We start from the raw sequence: 25,846 nt of genomic DNA, 5'->3' as shown, positions 1-25,846 counted from the left end.
TCTCCAGTCGAGCTTAAAAAAAAAAGGAATTAGACACGTGAATGTTGTTTCATGTACAAATATGCATGAACTACGCAACGTGATCACATAAAAAAAAATCAGTGCTTTTCATTTTTTTCCCACCAAATTGGACCCAATATGGCAAATCTCAGAAAGGCACCATGTGGCAAATGTTCATGCCCACAAAATATTGCCCCTTCTGTGCCATTGACACCACATCCCTTTTAATCTCTGGCAAGCGGAATACTACATTTGCAAAGAAGTGAGTGAAAGAATGCTGTTTGTGTGAGGTTTGGGTTAGTGTTATTATTAAGTAGTTACTACTCAAATGTACCCAGAAAATCAGATGCACTGTGACTTTTGTCATCTATTCATCGGTTGCTACTGTCATTCACAACTGTAGTTCCAACTTCAGCCACAGGGGCAGTTCGGAAATTCGGAAAAGAGAGACAAAATACAACCTCCTGTCACCAATTTTTATGTGAAATCGGTCTGGAACTTCATCAGGTGCTCTAGTGATTGTATAGTTCTGAGAAAAAACAGGATTTTTCACATAATGCTTTCATTGTGCTGACTCCAGTTCTGATTGTGCCAAACAATGTCCAACAGTGCAAATATAAAGCTACTATTTAGATGCATCTACCTCTGACAACAACAGCATATGCTAAACATTATCTTGAGTAATTCAGTCAGCATGTTTGTATATAATCCAGAGCGGATAGGAACCTAAGCATGTGCACTTTATATGTCCCAATTGCAAATAACCATTACATGTGGATTAGGGAAGATATTACATCCAAAATATAGGTTTTTAAGAAACATTTCCAAACAAGTAGTATATGAACACTCACTGATATTTCCAAACATGAAGATGACAAACTCTTGGACACTAGCACAATGAAATGAAAAGTCTCAGTTGCACTGCATTATTTAGTCCTACTTGAACAACTATGTGTAAACAGCATCAAGAGGTACACATCTAATTAATCTAAAGTAGATTTCTGAAGACTGAATTGATTGCCTGAGTCAACATTAGTTCCAAGATACAGCATTTGATTTCATTGATAGAGAGGAGCGTTGGCAGGCAAAATAAAACTGGGTTTCCTATTGGCGGAAGATGTATAGGTGAAAAACAAATTTTTAAACAAATCTATAGTAATAATTATTCATGTTTAGTGTTGGCCTGATCACGGTCACTGTTGGTTCCAAACTTGATCATGATGTCTTACAAATGTGAAGAAGTTTAAAATGATTTTGCTTTAACACTGTTAAGACATTGTTCTCTCTTCAAAGTGCCCTTCGGAGGCAGATTTATCTCGTTTCGAACACAGGTGTGTTGTTGTTGTTGCTCTTCTTCTCTGTGTTGCGTTTGTCTTCCAGTTTAAATACACGTCGCATGGCACACCAGTTTTTTGGAGCATACGCATAACGTCGAGGCTAATTGTGGTCCAATTAACGTGTATCCATGCTGGATGCATCCGATCTACAATCACATTATCTAGGTCAGTAAGTTGGTACGATTTCAGTCAGACTAAAGCAATTACAAGACATTTTAATAAGATGAATGATTGCTTTAATCCAACTGAAATTGAATTCACAAGTGCATGTGAACAAACTCATTGTTCAAGTGTATACTAGGAGTAAAGACAAGAGTAAGAGAGATGTAAAAAGAAGCTTGCTAGAGCATCCGACTTAAGCAAAATTCACTGACATGAATTCATAGACGTTTGTCACTTTGTCAAAAAGTTTAATACGCATGGACTAACAAATATGTCAAAACTTTGTGTCAAATAGGAGATTTACAACATTATTTTTTGTTAAGGTCCTCTCAGCTGGACATGAGATGAAATTAAAAATAAGAAACTCTGCTTGGACCATTTGGGAACAAGTTTACTCTATGTTTGGAAAATAAACAAATGTCAAAAAATCTTAATGACTGTTGAAAAGTTTTGGCCTTGAAATGAGCATTTGAATAAACAAGATGCCTTTCCATGCTTGATTTTCTTGTTTAGCATTTTAACTCTTGTTGTGATGGAATTTGTATAATTCACACTTTTCAAAAGGAATCTTTTAGTTAAAACTTTAGAATGCAAGATGTGTACAATTTTAGGCAGCCAACAACACAGGATCCTGCTCGTTCCAGATAGTAAGCAGAAGAAAATGAGGCCAGTTACACTCCATCTAGTCCATTTCTGTTGAATCAAGCGCTGCTAAAAATTTCTGGCACTTAGCGATGAGCACATTAATGGCCTCACTAACCAGGACTTCAGGAGGCAGGATCCCCGTAGACTCAACTGAGACTGCAGAGAAAAGACAAGTAGGGAAAATTGGACAATGCAATTCAAAAATCACCACCACCAACAATCATCATGCAATACTATTTGCTGAGAACATACATATGAAATGATCCCGCACTCTGCCAAGTTTCACCAAGTTCTTCAAGTCATCGTGCCGGAGAACTTCTCTGCTGCATGTGTCCAAACGAACGTTGACAACCTTCGCCACTTGCTTTCCTGGAATTCATTATTAGATTTAATACAACAGCATTCACATCCTTCATCAAAATACCAAATATCAATTATATTAATATAAATAAATAGAACACTACCATTGACATTCTCTAGTTCAATAACTCCAGGTGAGAAGCAGCACTTTAACCTCTCAGCATTTTCTCCCTCAATGGTCTGTAATAATGTGATTTCAGGAAGAAGTCTGTAACTTGCAGTGGCCACTGGAGAAAACTTGGCATGATCCTTACCTGTGAGGTGTAAATAAGTAGATGTTAACAATCTAAAAACAGTCATCTAGTTAACCACATAACTCTTGAACAAACAAAGCCTCTTATAATAGGTTACCTATTCCTTTGACACAGTGCATTACTATATCAAGTTCCTGCCCTGGGCGGAGCTGTGCCAGGAGAATATCCTCATGCACAGGACCAATTTTGGCATCTGCAAACACATCAGCCTGGTTTCCAACTGGGACCCATTTTATGTCACCCGAGTAGACTGAAAGCAAACACAAAATTCTTTGTTATTATAAATATTGTAAACACTAGTGATATCAGAGAATGCTTCATCGTTGGTTCGCAAAACAATTTCTTTTGCATGTCTAACAGCACTCTGATGGTTGTGTGATATCATAGACAGATAAATCAGCTGGTAATTGGCCATTTTAAAGTGATCAGCACTGACAGATTACTGATAAAGTTAAAACAAAATTGTGAATGAGTAAATATTGTGTAATTGTGTTTAATTTAATTCCAGAATTTTAAAACATTTAATTCTAGCATGCAGGTGTACATCTCAACTGATATAATTAAATTGTATAAGCCTATAAAACATATCAGTATTATATTTGCAATTGGTCTGATCGCTCTCTAGTTATCAATCCTCCACCCCCACAAATCCATATTGTTCAACCACTTTCATCTTTCATGTGTGTGCAATCAAATTTTCAATTTGCACTCAAACATTATAACGATAGACAGGTGAAGCATTATAGCTTTAGAAAGAACAGTTAGGATTTGCCAAGATATTTAAGAAGCGTCATGGAATCATAAAGAAAACTACACTTTACTCACCCATGTGATTGAGATACAATTCCTTCGGATCTGAAGAGTCTTTCGGGGCTCTAGGATTCCTAGTGCATTTTACCTTCAGCTGAAGCTGAATTGTGTCAATTTCTGTGCCTTCCTGGTCCTCTTGATTAAAAGAAGAGAAACCGTTTTAATTTCACACAGTAATGCAGTATTCCTACAAGGGAATACAACTATTTTGGAACTGCAGAGAACATGCAAAAAGAATCATCAACAAGCCTTTAACTACTTGATTCAGTAATGGCAATTGAACTTAACTGAAATGAACACCTTTAAAGGGGTCATGTCATGAGGATTCAAATTTTCCTTGATCTTTTGACATGACAGTACATGTAATTGTACTATAAAAACATACAGAAAGTTTAAGAACTCAAAACTTCCTCAACACGGCAAAAAGAGCATTTGCTGAAACCAAGCTGCCAAAACGACTCGTTCTCCACTTCCTCCACACTGTGATGTCACAATGTGGTAGACATTTGCATCTGACCGCCTCCACAACACATCAACGCCTTCTTTAACATTTCACGTCCGTAGGCCACCCAGTAATGGTGAGCAGTGAGATGCCAAGCAGGTCAGTCAAAAGCAGAGAGCCAATCATAACAGTGTGTTTATTGTCAAGTCTTAAAGAAGAAGGAGCACCAAAACAGAGCATTTCTGACAGAGGGTCAGAATGAGGCTGCAAAATTATCATGTTAAAATAAATAAATAAATAAATATATTAAAAACAGATCTGTGGGGGCCTGGGTAGCTCAGCGAGTATTGTCGCTGACTACCACCCCTGGAGTCGTGAGTTCGAATCCAGGGTGTGCTGAGTGACTCCAGCCAGGTCTCCTAAGCAACCAAATTGGCCCGGTTGCTAGGGAGGGTTGAGTCACATGGGGTAACCTCCTCGTGGTCGTGATTAAGTGGTTCTCACTCTCAATGGGGCGCGTGGTAAGTTGTGTGTGGATCGTGGAGAGTAGCATGAGTCTCCGCGGTGTCATGCACAACGAGCCACATGATAAAATGCGCAGATTGACTGTCTCAGAAGTGGAGGCAACTGAGACTTGTCCTCCACCACCTGGATTGAGGTGAGTAACCGCGCCACCACGAGGACCTACTAAGTAGTGGGTACAGGGCATTCCAAATTGGGAGAAAAGGGGATCATTTTTTTTTTTTTTAAAACACACGCAAAAACAAAAACTTTTTTTGTATTAAAAAACTCTACTAATATTATAAGTGAACACCAAGGAAAATATTAAAATAATAAAAAAAGGCATGTCATAACCCCTTTAAGTTTTAAACTGATTTGTTCTGAAGCAAAAACATGCAATTTGTGTTTGCAGCATATTCACCCGCATTCCGGTACTCAAAAAGACGAGGATCCGCTTTAATGGGCACAAGACCAAGTCTATGGGCCAGGATCTCATCCTGAATAATGGATGTGTTGTTGTAAATGAACACTTTTTCAATTGCCATTGTTGGGACCTAAATTAAGTAAAGTAGAAGACAAATAATAACTCAGATTATATAAAAGCATTGTGTATCCCCAGGTTAAGAAATATGACTATCACCTCCTCCTTTCAGTACAGCTTAAGTTATAAAACAAGTATATCTGAAATGTCATGCTGTTTCAACACTGTCTTGCGGGACAACATGCAAAAATTATTCTAAAACTTCCAGTTTTTCTAAATTATTCTGCATGCAGTTATGACCCTGTATTAATTGAGAGACTGCAAGGAATATCTATACTGTTAAACAATCATTTGTCACCACAGGAGCACCAGTGAAGGCAAACAGATGTTAAAAACTAAGGAAAAACTAGAAAGAAACGCTGATCCAGTTAAAGGTACAAGTCATACACTTTCCCAAACTTGATGTTATGTGTGAGTGTATATATATATATATATATATATATATATATATATATATATATATATAAATTAATGTGCATATGTCAAGTTGATGATGGAACAGGTACAGCTTCGAACATACCTCGGCAAGTAATATACGGCGAAAAGCATTGGCGATGGCAGCGTCTATTCCAATCATATCAAACTCCAACATGTTCTCATCCGAATGAACAATATCAATCCTGAAATTCTGGAACAGTATAATTATACAGATGTTGCACCAGTTGATTATAAAAAGCCTGAATTAACATTTAAGTTATTAATGCCAATTAAGGTAATACATAAAAAGTATATGTTATTAATTAAGATGATTAAATATTAACGTTTTTGAATTTTTCAAAGTCCCATGTGTCATCGTAACCGGGGTAATTTCCAGGATAATCTGTAGAATGGACCTGTGTATGTTGACATACAAGACATAATAGTTACATATGTGGCTGACAGGAATACACTTTTAACAAGCAATACATAAGTAAATATATAAATCAGATTAACAGCAATGACTGCAGTTTACGAAGAAGCGTAAACGTTAGAGTATCAAATAATGGCTGCTTAAATTGGACATGGCACAGCCAATAACATAAACAGACAGTGAACAATATGTAATTCTCACGCAAAGAGCACTTACTTACATTTTTTACGCCAAATTCACCCAATATTACTCTATCACGAATTTCATCCACGTTGCTCCTAGGCGCCGCCATATTTGAGGGATCATATTTGATGTCATCCCTCACTTTCGGCGGTAGGGGCAGAAAAACATCAACTCAAAAACGTGTGCTTTTGTGTGTGTGTGTGTGCGCGCGCGCGCGTGTATGTGCGTAATAAACAACTACAAAGAGACGAAAACACATTTATCACATCAAGACACAGGAAAATAACCAACAAATGCTACATAAGGGGAAGTCATACATAAACGGCAGATTTAAGGTAAATAAATAAATAAAAGACACCTGACAGAGAAACACAGACTCAACTCAAACATATACATAAACAAAGGAAAGCACCTAGATAGGCCTACTAGGTGCTTCTTTTAATAATCCTCCATAATATTTAAGAAATCTTTAGGTGTTTTATATTCTTTAGAATATAATGTTTGTTTTATTTTTTTATTTTTTATTTTATTTATGTTTTGTCCTGAAATCTGTTACGTATAAAGATAATATTTATTGTTTAAATCTTTCATGATATGCTACTTTAATAAGCTTAATGAAAACGGTGTAACGTAAGCTTCAATCTTAATTAAAGATGTTTTGTGGGTCTCACAAACAGCAAATATGTGTAATCTGAACTCTGGAGTATGGAGATCTGTCTAAATAATAATCAGTACATGTCCGAATGTAAATACGTTTGCACTATTTTTTTCCCATATTTAATTTTTGAATTAATAATTAATTTATAGTTTATTTTTACAGTTCTGTGTACATTAGGACTTTTATTTAAGCCTCATTAAAGTGCTTCACGAGCTTGGGGACTTTTATTCTACTCTCATTACGTCACTGAGTTATTGCGCGTGTACTCCGTGAAGGTGCACGGAGGAGATTGAACTGTTTGGAAACTTATACCTGACGTAAACTATTCGTAACTCAGCTTGGGTGAAAGCGTCCAACCTCTACCAAAGAGACCAGAAAGGCATTATTTCTCTCCTGCTGTTGCTTTGCGAGTTTTGCGTGTATTATGGACGGAACTTTGGAGAGAGTTGAAGTGGCGGGCTCCACAAGTGCTTCCCTCAGCGGAGGAGACGAGAGCCGTGACACTGACCACAGCGACGAGGTACAACACTCAATCAAAATACATTTGAGAATATTATGTATTAATAGTTTTGTTTTATTTAACTATTTAACTTCTTTGAAACCTTTTATTTAGAGTCCTTAAAGTCTATATGAACTAGATGTACTTTACATAGCCATATATATTTACGAGATTATTTTTTACACACCAGATCTTGCCATAATTAATTCTGTTTGTTTAAAGCGCTCCCTGCCTCTCAGGGAATTTTATCCCTATATTCGCTGTTCTCTCTGCAATGGATTTTTGATTGATGCATCCACCATCACAGAGTGTCTTCACACTTGTAAGTCCATCTTTCCTGGTATCGATTGATTTGGTTAGAAGCCTTTATTTACTACAATGTTTTGTATTGCACCTTTTTGTTTGACTAGTTCTCTCTCTATCTCTACCCCCACAGTTTGCAAGAGCTGCATAGTCAAGCACTTTTTCTACAGCAACAGGTGTCCAAACTGCGCTATTGTAGTGCACCAGACACAGCCACTGTACAATATAAGGTAATTTTATTGTCTTCTTTCTTTATTACTGTGCTGAGAAACACGCACAAGTGTTGTATCATCATTTAAACCATGAATTAGCTAAACCTTGTCAAAACCAGGTATAGTTGTAATTTCACTTTAAAATGCAATCAATGTGCATACTGTTGCTTACAAGTTTAGGGCTGCCACTAGAGATTGAGTCTGTTATGTTCAGGACCATCTCTTGTGTATAATTACTGCTACCTTGAGTGGTCTTGCATTTGTCACAGGGTCCTAAGAGATTCTTATGTTCTTTAGAGTTTAATTACTGATAATGTTGTAGCTTGGTTGCCAAGTCTTGTGTCAAATTTTATCTCTCTTAAAGACCTGACAGACAATTGCAAGACATTGTTTTCAAGATGGTTCCATATTTGGAAGAAGGTAAGTGGACTTTATTTTGATCTCTTTCCGATTCCACTTATTTTGTCTTAAGCATTTTGTTTTTAGTGAGAAATATTTAACAGAAAATGTTTCTCTCTCTCTCGCTCTCTCTCTCAAGATGAAAGGTCACGAATATGTGAATTTTATAAACTTAGAGGGCTTGAAGTTCCAAAGCCAGGTTTGTTCTTGTGAAGTTCATCACCATTTACTGAAGTTTCTCATTGTATTATTATTGTGTATGCCTTTAGTACATAGTAATACAGACTGTTTATTGGTGCTGTGGAAAATGTGAGATTTGAATCTGCTTATGGGGGTGCTTCATTCTCTCTTTGTTATTGTAGTGGCAGTGCCAGCCATAGGCCCAGTGAAGCCGCTTCCGAAAAGGAAAGACGTGCTGCCTCAGTCTGTTTTCACTATTCCATCAGAGTTAGACGTGTCTCTGATGTTGGAGTTTGTGGGGTCAGTAATGTTTCTTGCGACTGTGCATACAATGTGGCATCATTCAGTTACTAGGGCTTAAAATCAACGTACAAACTTTAAATTAAATCGCTTCGCCTCTGAAATTACTTTCCCTTTCGGCTGACATCACCTAGCGTTCTCATTTTTTCAACTTTTTCTTTTCAGTCACCTGTCATATACAGACAACTGTTATGTTATCCATTCTGTTATGTAATGGCCAATTTTTGCAATCCATTCAATTCCCAATGGATGAAGTCAATCAGTCTTGCCATACAATTTGTTTCTTTTGTTGAATATCGTGTTTCACTCCGAAGCATGTCACGCTACGGAAGTAAAATGGGTTTTGTTGCGAATGTTGTTTGAAAAATATAGGGTGGGATTTCATTTTAGCCCTTGGGAATTGATTGGGTTGTAAAAAGTGGGCGTTCCATACCAGAATCGAGCCAGGTGGTTGGAGGGGAGGGGTTGAAAAAGTAAGAGTGATTCATGTCATCTGTCGAAAAGAAAAGCTGTTTCAGAGACAGAGAAATATATTAAATTTGATAAAAGATTTTGAAGACAAACATTTTTTCAAATTGGAATAATGTGTTCTGATTAATAGTTCACAAGTCCAGAAACAAAATAAGTAGGATCGATTTTGTTTTAATGTTGTCAAGTAGGTTATGTAGTGTATGTCACCACTAGATGGAGCTAATCCATCAAAAACAAACAATAAAGCTGTTGTGCTGAGGCTATGTGCTATTTACCTGGTTGAAAATACAACTGCAAATGCCCATTTATGTACTTAATTTTTTTATTTATTATTATTACATAGACAAGAAGATTTGTTCTGTTAGTTTTTCACCTATTTTTTTATTTTTTATCTTTGATTTACAGAGCTGAACAAGGTATTGAGAATTATAAGGTAATGTTCACATTTTCTCAGTAAATTAATTTTTTATATTTTATTTTAATAAGAATGGCACATTTATTTGCTCTATACCCATGTAACCAATATTATGTTTCTAGCATATAATGCACTGTAAATGTATAAATTAAGCACAATGCAATCTTATTGTGCAGATGAAATATAAACAGCGGGATGTTTGTTACTTTTGTGTAGAATTGAGGTGATAATTTATTTTGAAATTTTATTTTTTTAATGTCAATTATATTTCACTCCCAAGCCCCTCGAGAGGAAGTATGTGCGCGTCTCAGGGGAAGCTACTGTCCGCCATGTGGAGCTTTTTATCAGGAGGAAGATGGAGCTGAGCCCAAGATACAAGGTGCAACAGAGTAACAGATTATTTTCTTCTCACCCACCTTTTTTTGAACGCCCCAGTACTACCACATTTTGAATCATAAACCACTCTGTAGCATAAAGGATAAGGTCTTGGTGTTCTGGTTTTTTTACTAAACCAGGTGCATAAATCCTAGCTCAGATGGCCAGCGCTGTCAGAAATCTGACAGTGGCTGAGGATATGTCAGATGGACACCCCACTGCTGTGTCATTCGCTCAATAATTCAAACTGACAGGACTGGTAGTACGAACTGGACAACATCCTTCACACAGAGGAAAGAGATGCTGAGTTGTTTGCACTTGATGTCTTGAGCAAAATCAGTCAATCAGTCAAAATCATGTGAAGAGTGGTGAAAGAAATTATTTAATTAGGATGTTCCCTTTCTTTTTCAACACTTCAGTGACTTCCTGTCACACTTCACAATCCTGCTATGTTGCTGTTTAATTAGTTTTTCCTAATCCCAATTCTGGATAAGGATTTGTGCCCTTGAAAAGGACCAGAGCTCAGTCAAGCATAGAGAAAGCTTTCTGCACTTGTGAATAGCACTGAATCGGTTGGAGAAGAAAATCTACAGCTGTATTTTTCACATTTATTTTATTCAGTTGTAACTACTACAGACTAAGACAGCCACCTCCAGTTTGATAGACTCATGCATATTCAGTCTCTAGTCCATGTAGAACAGTTCATAATTATTTTGGATGAAGGATTTATTGGCTTAGACATATTTGCAGAGCCAAAAAATTAAATTTTTGCTGTGTGAATTAAGAAAAATTACAGGCAATAAATATTTCTTTCTGACTATAAAACTACTTTAAAACTTAATACGCATATACATTTGCATTGTTAATTGTTCTTACTATGCATACACAAGCGAATGTGGGCCATAAATGTGGGTTTTGGAATTTAAGCACAAACTTTTGGCATATTATGGGCAAATGCAGCAATAGGTAGTGAAGTCAGGTTGCATGTTGTAATGCTAAACAGCCGTACCTGGATTACTGGCTTAAGGTATTTTTCTGGCACCCTGTCTCTCAGTCTTGATTAGCTAAGACTGATCTAGCACAGCATAGAGCACCTCATAGTGCCAGGGACAGCTGCAGGGATAAAGGAGAAAGATACATGAGGGTTTTGTGTGCTTTGCTCCAGGACAGTCTGCTGTGCCCTACTCTACATATTGGACTCTAAAAATTGTCTAATCATGTTGGGAATAAACTAGAGGCTGCATTTTATGTACATGTTGAGGCTTAAAGTGCATTTAAATGTGATGTTTTTGGATTACTGTGAAAAATGCAAGCAATTGCTCTCTTCTGTAAGTTTGACTCCATTGGTACCCAGTGTGATTCAACATTACCTTGAGCTCTTATTAGTGGTGTTTGCCAATGCCAAGCTGAGAATCACTATTACTATTTTTTTGAACAAGCTCCTAACCCCCCACCCCGGATGTTTATATATATATATATATATATATATATATATATATATATATATATATATATATATATATATATATTGAATAATAGTGAACTTTGTTTGGCTTTTTTGACACTGATCAACAGAAAAAGACTCTTTCATATCAAAGTCAAAACACATGACCAGTTACTACCACTATTCTCCACTATAACACTACCAATTGGTCTACATTTATAACATATTAAACAGAAAATACTTGATTGCATAAGTAATCACCCCCTTTAATGCAACTCACCTAAATCATCACTGTGCAACCAACTGGTTTTAAAATTCACTCAGTTAATTAAAAGGAGATCACCTGTGCACAGTTAAGGTGTTTCAAGTGACTTCAGTATAAATGCACCTGTCTCTGGAAGGTCCACTTACTGGTGAGTCAGTATCTTGGGAAAAACAATACCATGACAAAAGAACACTGCCTAGACTAGGCCGTCCTCAAAAACTGAGTGACCGTGCAAGAAGGGGACGAGTGAGGGAGGCAACCAAGAGACCTGTGACTCCTCTTACAAGCTTCAGTGGCTGAGATGGGAGAGACTGTGCATACAACAACTGTTGCCCAGGTTCTTTATCAGTCACATCTTTATGGGAGAGTGGCAAAGACAAAGCCACTATTGAAAAAAAAACAAAAAACATATGAAATCTTGGCTAGAGTTTTCCAGAAGGCATGTGGGAGACTCTGAAGTCTGCTGGAAGAAGATTCAATGGTCTGATGAGACCAAAATTGAGCTTTTTGGCCATCAAACCAGACTCTATGTTTGGCGCGAACCAAACACCGCACATAATCAAAAATGCATCATCCCCACGTGAAGCATGGTGGTGGTAGCCTGGAAGGGTAAAATAAATGCTACAAAATACAGGAAACCCTGGAGGAAAACCTGATGCAGTCTGCAAGAGAACTGAGACTTGGCAAAAGATTTGTTTTCCAGCAAGACAACAATCCGAAGCATACAGCCAAAGCCACACAAGAATGGTTTCAAAACAACAATGTTAATATCCTGGAGTGGCCAAACCTCAGCCCAATTGAGAATCTGTGGATGGACTTGAAAAAGGCTGTGCACTCACAAACCAGTGCAACCTGACAGAGCTTGAGCAGTTTTGCAAAGAAGACTGGGGGAAAATAGCAGTGTCCGGATGTGGCAAGTTGATAGAGACCTATCCACATAGTCTCAAGGCTGTGATTGCTGCCAAAGGTGCATCTACTAAATACTGACTTGAAGGGGGTGAATACTTATGCAACCAAATATTTTTTGTTTAATATTTGTTAAAATTTAGACTAACTTTTAGAAATGTGTTTTGACTTTCATATGAAAGTCTTTTTCTGTTGATCAGTGTCAAAAAAGCCAAATGAAGTTCCCTGTGATAAAAAAACAAAAAAAAAAACAAAAAACATTATACAGGTGCATCTCAATAAATTAGAATGTCATGGAAAAGTTCATTTATTTCAGTAATTCAACTCAAATTGTGAAACTCGTGTATTAAATAAATTCAGTGCACACAGACTGAAGTAGTTTAAGTCTTTGGTTCTTTTAATTGTGATGATTTTGGCTCACATTTAGCAAAAACCCACCAATTCACTATCTCAAAAAATTAGAATATGGTGACATGCCAATCAGCTAATCAACTCAAAACACCTGCAAAGGTTTCCTGAGCCTTCAAAATGGTCTCTCAGTTTGGTTCACTAGGCTACACAATCATGGGGAAGACTGCTGATCTGACAGTTGTCCAGAAGACAATCATTGACACCCTTCACAAGGAGGGTAAGCCACAAACATTCATTGCCAAAGAAGCTGGCTGTTCACAGAGTGCTGCATCCAAGCATGTCAACATAAAGTTGAGTGGAAGGAAAAAGTGTGGAAGAAAAAGATGCACAACCAACCGAGAGAACCGCAGCCTTATGATTGTCAAGCAAAATCGATTCAAGAATTTGGGTGAACTTCACAAGGAATGGACTGAGGCTGGGGTCAAGGCATCAAGAGCCACCACACACAGACATGTCAAGGAATTTGGCTACAGTTGTCGTATTCCTCTTGTCAAGCCACTCCTGAACCACAGACAACGTCAGAGGCGTCTTACCTGGGCTAAGGAGAAGAAGAACTGGACTGTTGCCCAGTGTTCCAAAGTCCTCTTTTCAGATGAGAGCAAGTTTTGTATTTCATTTGGAAACCAAGGTCCTAGAGTCTGGAGGAAGGGTGGAGAAGCTCATAGCCCAAGTTGCTTGAAGTCCAGTGTTAAGTTTCCACAGTCTGTGATGATTTGGGGTGCAATGTCATCTGCTGGTGTTGGTCCATTGTGTTTTTTGAAAACCAAAGTCAATGCACCCGTTTACCAAGAAATTTTGGAGCACTTCAGGCTTCCTTCTGCTGACCAGTTTTTTAAAGATGCTGATTTCATTTTCCAGCAGGATTTGGCACCTGCCCACACTGCCAAAAGCACCAAAAGTTGGTTAAATGACCATGGTGTTGGTGTGCTTGACTGGCCAGCAAACTCACCAGACCTGAACCCCATAGAGAATCTATGGGGTATTGTCAAGAGGAAAATGAGAAACAAGAGACCAAAAAATGCAGATGAGCTGAAGGCCACTGTCAAAGAAACCTGGGCTTCCACACCACCTCATTAGTGCCACAAACTGATCACCTCCATGCCACGCCGAATTAAGGCAGTAATTAAAGCAAAAGGAGCCCCTACCAAGTATTGAGTACATATACAGTAAATGAACATACTTTCCAGAAGGCCAACAATTCACTAAAAATGTTTTTTTTATTGGTCTTATGATGTATTCTAATTTTTTGAGATAGTGAATTGGTGGGTTTTTGTTAAATGTGAGCCAAAATCATCACAATTAAAAGAACCAAAGACTTAAACTACTTCAGTCTGTGTGCATTGAATTTATTTAATACACGAGTTTCACAATTTGAGTTGAATTACTGAAATAAATGAACTTTTCCACGACATTCTAATTTATTGAGATGCACCTGTATATATGTGTGTGTGTGTGTGTGTGTGTGTGTGTGTGTGTGTGTGTGTGTGTGTGTAAACATCCAAGGGGTGAATACTTTTTAGAGGCAATGTCAAATGGCAAAAAAAAAAAAAAAAAATCCTATATACTTGAATGAAAGGAGAGTACCAGGCCGTATGTAGTGGCCAGAATCGTGGCAACAAGTTTTGCATGTCAAGCACCACTTGTATTTTCTTCGAAATATGTTAAAAAAGCTAGTTGATCTTGTTGAAAAGATTTCATCAGAAGCTCATCATGAACATAAACATTATATGCTAATAGAGGATTGCTTTTTTTGGGCACTACGGTTAATCATTTGCTTATTTGGCAGGTTGATGTAGTATGTGGAGACCATCTCCTTGAGCGATACCAGTCTTTGAGAGAAGTTTGTAAAACCATGGGAAAAAATGCATTGCAGGTTGGTGTCTGATAAAACTATTTTGATTGCAAGTGGTATGAGCTCCTTTTTTTCTTTACTTCCATAAGGATACTGTTCATGAGGATCTTATCCCCACATGTACATGATGATCTTGAATTTGCTGCTAAGGAGCATATCATTAGTTTCACCCACTGAACGAATACACCCCTTCACTGAAGTTCAAGTCAGTCGTTTGAGTCTGAACGAGATAAGATGTCTCATTCATGAAGGAACTGAATGTACTGGTACACTTGCATGAATCAGTCCTTAACAAGGTTCTGCTGAACGACAAGTCGAAAGGTCATTTGTTCAATTTGTCAATCTCATTCAAAAAGAAAATGGGTTGGATAAATTATGACTAAAATGAAGTGATAAACAACTTATTACAATGGCATACGGACTTTATTGAAACTCATAATTATTTTTTAGGCTAGTATTGTCTCTTTTTGTATTGTTTGATTAAAAAGTCATGCTCAGCAGTTCACAGTATGACAGATCTGCTTTGTTGTCATTTGTGGGGAAATTATTATGATGCTTAATCACTCTGCAGTGCTGATTTCTCTTAGTAGAACTGTAGAAATGCAAATTATAATATATGATAATTAAACTTTTTCCAATTGTTAATAACTCTACTTTATCCTTGTTCAAAGCATAAAAGATGGTCATTTGGCACCATCTACTGTCGCAAAAACTTAATTTGCAGAAATGGTCAATGAACAAATCAATGAACTAATCTGAACTAATCTTTTTTGTGAACAGATTAAAACAACACGAGTCCCTGAGATTAATCAAAATCATCACCAGTACTGAATAGAGTACCTATTACAAGTTCTTTAAGGCAATGGACGGATGAACAGAGATGGCATATATGCAATGACAAAGTAGCCCTACCTTAGAGCAAGTTGCTAAGAAATGTGAACATGCAATAAAGTTACCAATATTAAAATCATGTTCTGTGAATGGATTTTAATTTTAAAGTAATCCATGAAATAAAAGCAGAAGAATTTATCTCTGTGACACGTCCAAAATATTTACAAAAACAAAATGCATGGGTGAATCATTCACATCAAGACCAGTGGCATGCATTAAGAAAATAAATAGGTCTATTTTGATTTCATGCCGACTTTAACTATTTTGCTTGAGCCTATTTCTATTACTACATTCATCATGGATATGCAGTAATCTTTTGCCCACTGAGGGACAGTCAAGGTACAGAACACAGTGTATTTGAGACACAGGATATTGGCATAACAATTTCATACCTTTCTTTGTTCTGTGTGTGTTTATCAGTCACAATTATGATTAACAGCATGAATCAATGTTCAAATGCCCCAGTAGACTTTCGTAGTAGTAAATCTATAGACCTTTTTATGCAGGGTCGCAGGCTAGTTCCGGTCCTCTCCATTGAGCATTTGTTGGGTAGAGAAACTTCCGGTATAGCCTTTATCATAAGTAGCGACCACAGGGCGGAATTGCTGTTGCTTTTAATAAACGATTCATAAGAAATACTTCATGTTATACAACTGTATGAAAGCACGCATTTGTGGTTTCAAGGGGGAGAGTGCATTCCAGTGTAAGCAGCAGTTCACATGAAACATGGCAGGGCCATTTCACACCACAAAATGTACATTTATTTATAAAGAAATACATTTGTACATTCATAATGAATAAACAATAATAGCCTAATATTCACGTTGCTCTCATGACATTACTATTTCATTTAATCTCCATGTATGTTTTAAGACCAACTTTAAATTGATAAAATAAAGTTACCTTTCCACCCCAGAGTTTGATTATTCAGGAATCACTGTTTTAAATATCTTAAATGTCGAGTTATACCTTCCAATTTGAATGGAATGATTGGATAAGTGTTCACCGGTGACAAATATACACAACAAAATACATTACATATATGAGTTTAATTTTGGCTGCCCTCATCTGATATGAATTTAATATAAACAAATAAAAAACAACAACTGTAAATATGGAAATGTTTCCTTTGTAATGTTTGGTCGTTAGTAAAAAATCATAGTATTTCAAGTTGCTTCTCTCTTTATTGCATGTTGAATCGCTCTTAACATATAAACCAGCAATTGCATTAAATGTCAAAAAACAAACAGGAAATAAACATGCTGCAAATGCACCATCAATTAAAACACAATGTTAAAAGTAAAATGAGCTTTAAAACCTTTATTTTCTGACTCAAGTTCGCTACCTTTATTCCTCTGAGAATAACTTGAACAATGTGCATGCAGCTCCTCATTTTTCTTCATGGATTATAACACTTTACCAAAGAAACACCTCGCGAACCACAGATATTTTCACTTTCACATAAATGTGTGCTTTCATTCAGCCGATTAACTTTATTTCATCATCCCTGGGAAATCATTTGAACCTGAGGTAGGGTTGTTTAAGTATTTATGATGAATCGTTCATTAAAAGCAACAATAATGCCGGCCTTTGGTCGCTACTATTGATAAAGGCTATCCCGAAAGTTTCTATACCCAACAAATGCTCAATGGTGCGGAGTCGGACCAGAACTAGACTGCGTGGAAAAAGGTATATTGTGGTTAACCAATCATCAAAATGTTATTTCTTTGCAATTTATATTTTGTATTCTTGGATTCCCACATATATTCTTCTCTTTTAGAATGGCATGCTGGTTCTGCAGTTTGGACTGGTGCTGCCTGCTTCGTAATGAGAAAAGTTACAGTAAGAGAAACTACTGTGTAAACAGCGAATTACAGTGCATAGCGATTTCATTTCAAGGGCTAAACTGAACTTTATCTTAAAGATGTCCTATGCAGCAAAGATTCTTTGTCATCCTGGTTGCCTTCTACTTAAAAAAAAAAATAAAATAAAATAAAAAAAATGCCAGCATTGATTCAGCACATGCACCTAGAAACTGTGATGAGCACTGTGATTAGTTATTTTGCTATAATTTTTTTTTTTTCCTGGTCTTAGAAGACTTAATATGAAATGCATTATATTGCTTTACTTTGACATGTCAGTTCTATGTAAAATGCATATGTTATTAACAGACAAAAAGAAAACTCTGTAATTTGTAAAAATAATCATATTAATAATTTGATAACACTTAACATTGTCTTTGTACAAAGAGATGTGTCCACAGTGTCACTGTTGGACCTGGACATGAGTTAAGTTTCTCATAAATTTCCCATTCTGTGAGCACCTGTGAAAGAATGAAAGAGGTTCATTGTTACCCTTTAACTGTTCCAGAGGTGCTAAAGTCTTTTTGGTTGTTGTCTTTTCCTTGATGTAATTTGTTTGTGCTTTCTGAGCCATACTGTATGATTGTTACAGGGCTTTTTGAGGACAGAAGTCTAAATCTTTTGTTTCTTGGAACATTGAAGTGAAGTGTGTTTCATTTATAAAACAGCATTATAAGTAAAGTCTGCTTGGCCTGACAGACCTCATTGCATACCTCAGATGTATGATATGCAAATATGACACCTCTTTTCCATTAGTCCTTTTCATTTAGTGAAAAGTAATCCTTTATGTTTTGAGAAGTCATTTGTGCCTTTACTGTTTGTGAACTGCTAATATTAGGATGAAAGGTTGTCTTATTGTCAGCTGTACACTAAAACTAGTACATTGGCCTATGTGTTATTCACCTCATATGCAATTCTAGTCACCTGTTGGAGATTCTTGTTAAAGCTATTATCACAAAATACACTGCAGAGACAGAGGTGTTGAAAGATAGACTACATACTAAACCCATAGGGACTGAAGAAAATGGTTTCCAAGGGAACCGCCTCCACCACCCTGGATGATTTCACCTGTCTGCAATCCACATTGAATTAATGTGCTTTTGATTTAGATGTGACAACATCACAGTGTAGGATCAAAGCTTGAAGCCAGTTCAAATCAAAGCACAAAAGAGCTTTAAATTCTGGTTTAATTGAAATTGCTTTTTTAATGTTCTGAAAGTGTGAATACAGTATGTACCTTGATCATGAATGTGTCCAATTTTAAGTATCCCTAGATGTAACCTTGAACTTTGGCATCATCTCCATTTTAACATTACATTATTCATTGGAATTCTAGCTATAGGTAGGCCATTATGGCGATTGTCAAGGGAATTTACTGTCCAGAGCTGACCTTTTTCCATCAGGACAATAAATCTTGAAAGGGCATCTGCCATATTTTATTCAGCAAAGGACTGTCGTTCAGACCAATGTGGAGCAAAAGCCATGTGCCTGAGGGAATAATTAATCATATCTTTAAATGCACCATCTGTTGTGTGTGAAGAGAGACAGAATCGATTAGCCTTAAAATAGTAGGTCACTTTTCTGCCATTGAAAAAAAAAAAGCCAACAAATGCTCTTTAAATGATTACATAGCTGTAATAGAATATTGTACTGTATACAATGGGCCAAATCACAAAGTCAGCACCTCCATTTTCTTGCTTGAGTATATGTGAGTTCTTGAAACAGATGTTAAGCCATTTAGAGAAGCAAAGGACCAATCAAAGCACAAATTTGTTATGCATGTTTATTGATTTGGGACAGAGTTCAGTGATGTTGCAAAGAATGATTTATGAATGAAAACAGACTAAACAAACATGACATTTTAATTACTGCTGTTGGTGTGGTTAAGGCATACCTGTGGTAGAGCTGATGTAAGATTCAGTGGTTTGGTCCCTTATATGCCATAGTGCTGTCCAATAAACATACAGATGTATCTAAAATCACTGAATCAACATCAATGGTGGCTCTATCTTGGTCATCCCTCCAAATTATAAGGTTCATAGATTTGGTCCTAAAATAATTAACAGGTCTAAGATACTATGTCTGAAACTACAACATTTAAGAAATACACAGAAAATTTGAGGCCTAAGTTCTGATGTGTTAAACCATCACACTAGATATGATTTTAAAACACTATGTCACAGTAACAATATCTGAAAAGTGCTAAATGCCATGAAAACCTTGTGGCAATTTGCAGCTTTTGGCAGTTTTTACCGTGCCAAACATTTAAACTGTTATCGAGCAATGGTGTAGTAAAATAAGTTGCGCTAAAGAGTGAAAGACTGTTAACTAGAATAGCTTTAATCCTCATAATGTGCCAGTATGTCACATTTCAACATTTTAGTTTGAATTAACATCGACCACATCACTCTTTTCTGCCTTCTTCTTAGCAGTGGTTTCCTCAGTGTTCTCATCCCGCTTGGCTGATGCTTTAGATTTGGTTTGCCCCTCTTCCTCTTTCTCTTTTTTGGGATTGCGGGTTGAGGTGAAAGCGGGGCGACTCTGATACCCATAGTTAATGCTGGGTGTGCTGGAGAAAGTCACCCCAGAACTGAAGTGGGTTTCTTCACCCTCCAGTAGCTTTCTATGAGGACATTGACAAAAACTGATCAGTTATTATATTAAAGGGATAGTTCACATGAAAATTTAAATTCTGCCATCATTCACCCACACTCATGGTGTTCCTGTTTGATTTTCTTATGTTGAACACAAATGGAGATGTTAAGCCTTAGTTAACATTCACTCATTGTCTCGAACATCTCTTTTTGTGTTCCTTAAATCACTGAGAAAATACAGTTGTCCTGTGAAAGAATTCATTTTCATTTCATCAGCTCTCTAGATGTGTAATTAATGTGGTAAAACTGAATAACTGGTGCTTTACCTGTATGCTGCAATTTCAATGTCTAATGCCATTTTGACATTCAAAAGATCCTGGTACTCTCTAAGGTGACGAGCCATTTCACTCTTATTATTCCTAAGTTCAAGGTCCACCTGCCCAATTGTTTCCTGTTTAATGGGATTGAAAAACATTAAATCAACTTCTGCCTTAGCATAACATTTTTGTCCATTTTGTGTTTTGTCCATAAGATGACAGGAATTGCTATTACATCAAGTAGTCTTATGTGTTTAACTGTTGCACTTTTCAAATTTTCAACCATTTTAAATGAGCTCAGTACATAATGTCTGCACTTAAAGTAGACTGTCTTGGTTGTTGAAAAAAAGCTGATGTGAACCTTGATCTCTTGGCATTCAGCACAAGGTCCAGTGAAGCTAATCTGATTTATAGTGCCACTTTTTTCACTCATAAAATTATATAGATCACGACTGGGGAAAGCCTCAATTTGGGAATTGGGCACTTTATATGAAAGTTCATGTTTGACATTTGGAAAGCATTTCTGTTATATCAATACATAAACAGAAACTGAAGATATCTTTCAGGTTTCCGTCACCAAGTGAACGTGACCTTGCAGAAACCTTCCACACACAATCCTCTTTATGAAGAGACTCTTAGTGGAATTAACCTAGGCCATCCTGCGCGCGATTAGTTCAGCACCATGGACAGAGCAGGTCCAGAAACCAATGAGCTAGTTTACACACTTATTCAAATGTTATAAATTACATTGAAAAGTGACTGGGTCACTAATCACAGAGAATCCCAACCCCAATAAGTGAAAAGACATCAACAACAATTGTTTTTTTGGTCCGATCTATGAAGTTTTTCAAAAATACATTTGCAATTTAAGCAAAACAATTAGGCTACTTACACACCTCTACTATGATGAATGTGTTTTCAATTTCTGAGTTCGTAGTCACTAGATTTACTAAGTCTAAAATGTCGTGAAAAATTGGTGTAACCGTCCGGAGACAGTATTAAAAAAGAAAATAAAAGTCTCATTAAAAGGTTAAATTCTTGAAAAAATAAATGTTAAATAATATTAATAAATAAATATTATTATTTATGGCAACTAAATAAGCAGTAAACAATTTTGTTTTAAAATATTAATATTATAAAAACTTTTGTCCACCAAATCAATGTCAAAGATGTCAAATTTATATTTAGATATAAATATAAAAGATATTTTAATCTCAAAAATAATATAAATACTAAAGAAAAATACGACATAAATTAAAAACGGTTTAAAGGATTGTATTTTAATAGGCCACCTTTTGATGGTTACACCAAATAATATTTTGGTGGACAATGCTATTGGCCTAAATGTTTTTTTTTTATTTTATGTTTTATATATATATATATATATATATATATATATATATATATATATATATATATATATATATAACCAACATGGACACAAAGCTTAGGTCCTACATTTTTACGAACTTGACACGTGTGTTTAAAACTAGATTTTAGAAAGATTTCTCATTTTTATCAAATCGGACATTTGTCAGTTTTTGTCAGTGACCCATGTGAATACCTGATAACCTGCGATCTCGGCATTGTGTGCATCTTCCATCTCACGGATCTGTCGTTCAAGTGACTCGTTTGTGCCTCGCAAGGTTTCGATTTCGATGGTTTTAGACTGTAGTTGTCTCCTGTAATCATTGATCTCTTCTTTCGTGGCTCTCATGGCCTCGTTGGTCTTAGTGGCTTGTTCATTCAGACTGGCAAACTTTGATTTGTACCATTCCTCAGCAGACTGCAGATTTTTAGACGCAAGCGTTTCGTATTGCCCACGGATCTCTTTGAGGGCTGAGGTGAGATCAGGCTTAGACAACTCCACTTCCACAGATATCTGGGCAGCCTGGATCATATTCGTCAACTCCGCCACCTCTTCGTCATGTACTTTTCTCAGAAAATTAATTTCGTCCAAGAGGGACTCGACCCTTCTCTCCAGGTCCACGCGCACCATCGTGGCATCATCCACGTCCTTCTTGTAGGCTCTGAGAGTCTGCTCAGCCTCTTCTCGCGCTCGGACCTCGTCCTCAAAATTACCTCGAAGTTTCTGCAGGTCTTCCTCGATACTGTCTCGCTCGATGAGAACATGAGCCCTTTCACTATTCGCCTCGTCCAGCTGGGCGCGCAGATCTCTGATCTCTTGCTGGTAGAGGTCCGCGAGTCTGGACGGCTCGTTCTGCCGCTGGCGCAGGGTCACCAGTTCGGTCTCCAGCACTTTATTCTGCTGCTCCAGATTGCGCACTTTCTCAATGAACGTGGCGAAACGGTCATTCAGACCCTGCAATTGTTCCTTTTCATTGGTCCGAATGATTTTAAACTCGTTGTTTAACACAGATGTTTGTGAGAAATCCACGCTGTCGAAATGGACCGGTGAGAAGGTAGATGAGCGGCCCGATCTCTTGTAATAGCCCGCAGGAGACGCGCTGCTGCGGGAAAGAGAGAGAGACCTGAAGCCGCTGGAAGACATGGAACTCCGTGAAGAGGCATTGCTCATTCTAGATGAGGAACCCGCAAGGCGAGGGGATTCCCCGAATATCTTTCTGTAGGATGAGGACATGTAATGGTCTGACCCGTAGCTCATCTTCGTAACAAATGAAGAAGTCTAAAAATGGGTGTGCTTCTCATTATATACCCGGCGGACTGTCCCAATCACTTCATTCATGTTAACTCTGGTGGTGACTATCAAGATTAGAATAACTATTCAGAGCTTTAAAACGTTGGTTTGGTTGTATTTTTAGACAGATTTGACTATAAATGTACACATAAAGAACATAACATATCTTCTCCCTTGTTTTGAACAGCTATAGATGGAACTGTCCTGGTTTGCGCAGTGCCATTTTAATCTTATAACAACCCAAAAAAACACCCAGACTTATAAGACACAAATATATATATATATATATATATATATATATATATATATATATATATATATGTGTGTGTGTGTGTGTGTGTGTGTGTGTGTGTGTGTGTGTGCTTTATTATTATTATTATTAGCCTATTATTCGAGCAAAAGTTCGTCTTATAAGTCTGGGTGTGTTTTGCTGTTATATACAGTTGTGCTCAAAAGTTTGCATACCCTGGCAGAAATTGTGAAATTTTGGATTTTTAAAATATGACTGATCATGCAAAAAAACAAAAAACAAAAAAAAAAAACTGCTTTTTATTTAAGGATAATGATCATATGAAGCCATTTATTATCACATAGTTTTTTGGCTCCTTTTTAAATCATAATGATGACAGAAATCACCCAAATGGCCCTGATCAAAAGTTTACATACCCTTGAATGTTTGGCCTTGTCACAGACACACAAGGTGACACACACAGGTTTAAATGGCAATTAAAGGTTAATTTCCCACACCTGTGGCTTTTTAAATTGCAATTAGTGTCTGTGTATAAATAGTCAATGAGTTTATTAGCTCTCACGTGGATGCACTGAGCCATGGAGAGCAGAAAAGAACTGTCAAAAGACCTGCATAACAAGGTAATGGAACTTTATAAAGATGGAAAAGGATATAAAAAGATATCCAAAGCCTTGAAAATGCCAGTCAGTACTGTTCAATCACTTATTAAAAAGTGGAAAATTCAGGGATCTCAATACCAAGCCAAGGTCAGGTAGACCAAGAAAGATTTCAGCCACAACTGCCGGAAGAATTGTTCGGGATACAAAGAAAAACCCACAGGTAACCTCAGGAGAAATACAGGCTGTTCTGGAAAAAGATGGTGTGGTTGTTTCAAGGAGCACAATACTTGTTGACCTCTCCAAACAATCGCGCTTATGGTTGTGACCATAAAGCTCTATTTTGGTCTCGTCACTCCAAATTACAGTGTGCCAGATGCTGTGAGGCATGTCAAGGTGTTGTTTGGCATATTGTAACTGGGCTTTTTTGTGGCATTGGCTTCTTTCTGGCAACTCGACCATGCAGCTCATTTTTGTTCAAGTATCGTCGTATTGTGCTCCTTGAAACAACCACACCATCTTTTTCCAGAGCAGCCTGTTTTTCTCCTGAGGTTATCTGTGGGTTTTTCTTTGTATCCCGAACAATTCTTCTGGCAGTTGTGGCTGAAATCTTTCTTGGTCTACCTGACCTTGGCTTGGTATTTAGAGATCCCTGAATTTTCCACTTCTTAATAAGTGTTTGAACAGTACTGACTGACATTTTCAAGGCTTCGGATATCTTTTTATATCCTTTTCCATCTTTATAAAGTTCCATTACCTTGTTACGCAGGTCTTTTGAAAGTTCTTTTCTGCTCCCCATGGCTCAGTATCTAGCCTGCTCAGTGCATCCACGTGAGAGCTAACAAACTCATTGACTATTTATACACAGACACTAATTGCAATTTAAAAAGCCACAGGTGTGGGAAATTAACCTTTAATTGCCATTTAAACCTGTGTGTGTCACCTTGTGTGTCTGTAACAAGGCCAAACATTCAAGGGTATGTAAACTTTTGATCAGGGCCATTTGGGTGATTTCTGTTATCATTATGATTTAAAAAGGAGCCAAACAACTATGTGATAATAAATGGCTTCATATGATCACTATCCTTAAATTAAAAGACAGTTTTGTTGCATGATCAGTCATATTTTCAAAATCAATGCCAAATTTTCACAATTTCTGCCAGGGTATGCAAACTTATATATATTTATAGAGATATCTTTTTTAATAACTTAATATCTTTCATGTCTCTATACAGTATTTAAAAAAAAAAAAAAAAATCTCCATGACTGACACAGACATTCATAGAATTAGAGTTCATTTTTTTTATTTATGTACTTATTTAGTTTGCTGAGGACGTTTACCAAGAAAAAAAACCTGTACATGTAAATTGTCGGTTCTCCATATGGAATAAGCAACAATTATTTCATTAGATAAATATTTGATTACATAAAATCTGATTACTTTGGCATAAACTCGTAAACAGATTTAAAGTGGTATCTACTGATATAAACAGACCACGTCATGTAAGGTATCAAACAAGCCTAAAATACTGCATTGGATAAACATCTTGCAATACGGTCTGAAGTTGACAGCCAGTAGATGGTGATATTTCACTTCTAATGAATGCCTTTTCCCCCCAGACTTGATAAAGATCTATGCTTAATTTTTACCATGTGTGTTTAAAAACTTACACTCTCTGGGCATTACAATAATGCAATAACAAATTCAAGAAATTCTAACTTCAAGTTAATAGTCTATCCGTTTTTGTTGTTTTGTGCATCCTATTTTAAGATTCATTATGTAATTTAAGTTTAGTGTGACATCACTTCCACAGATTATCACCAGTTAAGCATTTCATATCAATTGGATTCAATAATCAAGTGCTTTTCAATTAAGCCTTTAATATTGTTTTGTACACAGTA

At 36.7% G+C, this 25,846-nt stretch overlaps 3 protein-coding genes across 4 annotated transcripts; 1 reads left to right on the top strand and 2 right to left on the bottom strand.

Annotated features, from left to right (window-relative positions):
* Window positions 1-1,726: 1,726 nt before the first annotated feature.
* On the bottom strand, window positions 1,727-6,233 carry LOC127413823 (DNA-directed RNA polymerases I and III subunit RPAC1-like). The gene is made up of 9 exons (XM_051651265.1): window positions 6,123-6,233; window positions 5,814-5,885; window positions 5,573-5,680; window positions 4,933-5,065; window positions 3,584-3,703; window positions 2,856-3,008; window positions 2,609-2,758; window positions 2,397-2,513; window positions 1,727-2,300 (listed from the first exon to the last, which is right to left on the bottom strand). The coding sequence occupies exons 1-9, from the start codon at window positions 6,192-6,194 to the stop codon at window positions 2,182-2,184; spliced, it is 1,044 nt and encodes a 347-aa protein (XP_051507225.1). The 5' UTR covers window positions 6,195-6,233; the 3' UTR covers window positions 1,727-2,181.
* Window positions 6,234-6,289: 56 nt separating this feature from the next.
* On the top strand, window positions 6,290-19,138 carry LOC127414106 (polycomb group RING finger protein 6-like). 2 transcript variants are annotated; one of them, XM_051651852.1, is made up of 11 exons: window positions 6,290-6,420; window positions 7,081-7,263; window positions 7,465-7,564; window positions 7,679-7,775; window positions 8,122-8,177; window positions 8,296-8,355; window positions 8,519-8,636; window positions 9,513-9,540; window positions 9,803-9,901; window positions 14,710-14,796; window positions 17,447-19,138. In XM_051651852.1, the coding sequence occupies exons 2-11, from the start codon at window positions 7,168-7,170 to the stop codon at window positions 17,492-17,494; spliced, it is 789 nt and encodes a 262-aa protein (XP_051507812.1). In that variant the 5' UTR covers window positions 6,290-6,420; window positions 7,081-7,167; the 3' UTR covers window positions 17,495-19,138. The 2 variants fall into 2 exon arrangements, with proteins under 2 accessions (XP_051507812.1, XP_051507811.1); XM_051651851.1 differs by lacking the exon at window positions 6,290-6,420 and having other exon boundaries at window positions 6,489-7,263.
* Window positions 19,139-19,281: 143 nt separating this feature from the next.
* On the bottom strand, window positions 19,282-23,103 carry LOC127414105 (alpha-internexin-like). The gene is made up of 3 exons (XM_051651849.1): window positions 22,004-23,103; window positions 20,449-20,573; window positions 19,282-20,151 (listed from the first exon to the last, which is right to left on the bottom strand). Exons 1-3 carry the CDS (start codon window positions 23,063-23,065, stop codon window positions 19,908-19,910), a joined length of 1,431 nt encoding a protein of 476 aa, XP_051507809.1. The 5' UTR covers window positions 23,066-23,103; the 3' UTR covers window positions 19,282-19,907.
* Between the last annotated feature and the right edge of the window lie 2,743 nt (window positions 23,104-25,846).

The sequence above is a fragment of the Myxocyprinus asiaticus genome, chromosome 23, assembly GCF_019703515.2.
Source record: "Myxocyprinus asiaticus isolate MX2 ecotype Aquarium Trade chromosome 23, UBuf_Myxa_2, whole genome shotgun sequence".
Classification (NCBI taxonomy): Eukaryota; Metazoa; Chordata; class Actinopteri; order Cypriniformes; family Catostomidae; genus Myxocyprinus; species Myxocyprinus asiaticus.
Note: the sequence above shows the minus strand (reverse complement) of the source record. Positions and strands in the feature narration are given on the sequence as shown.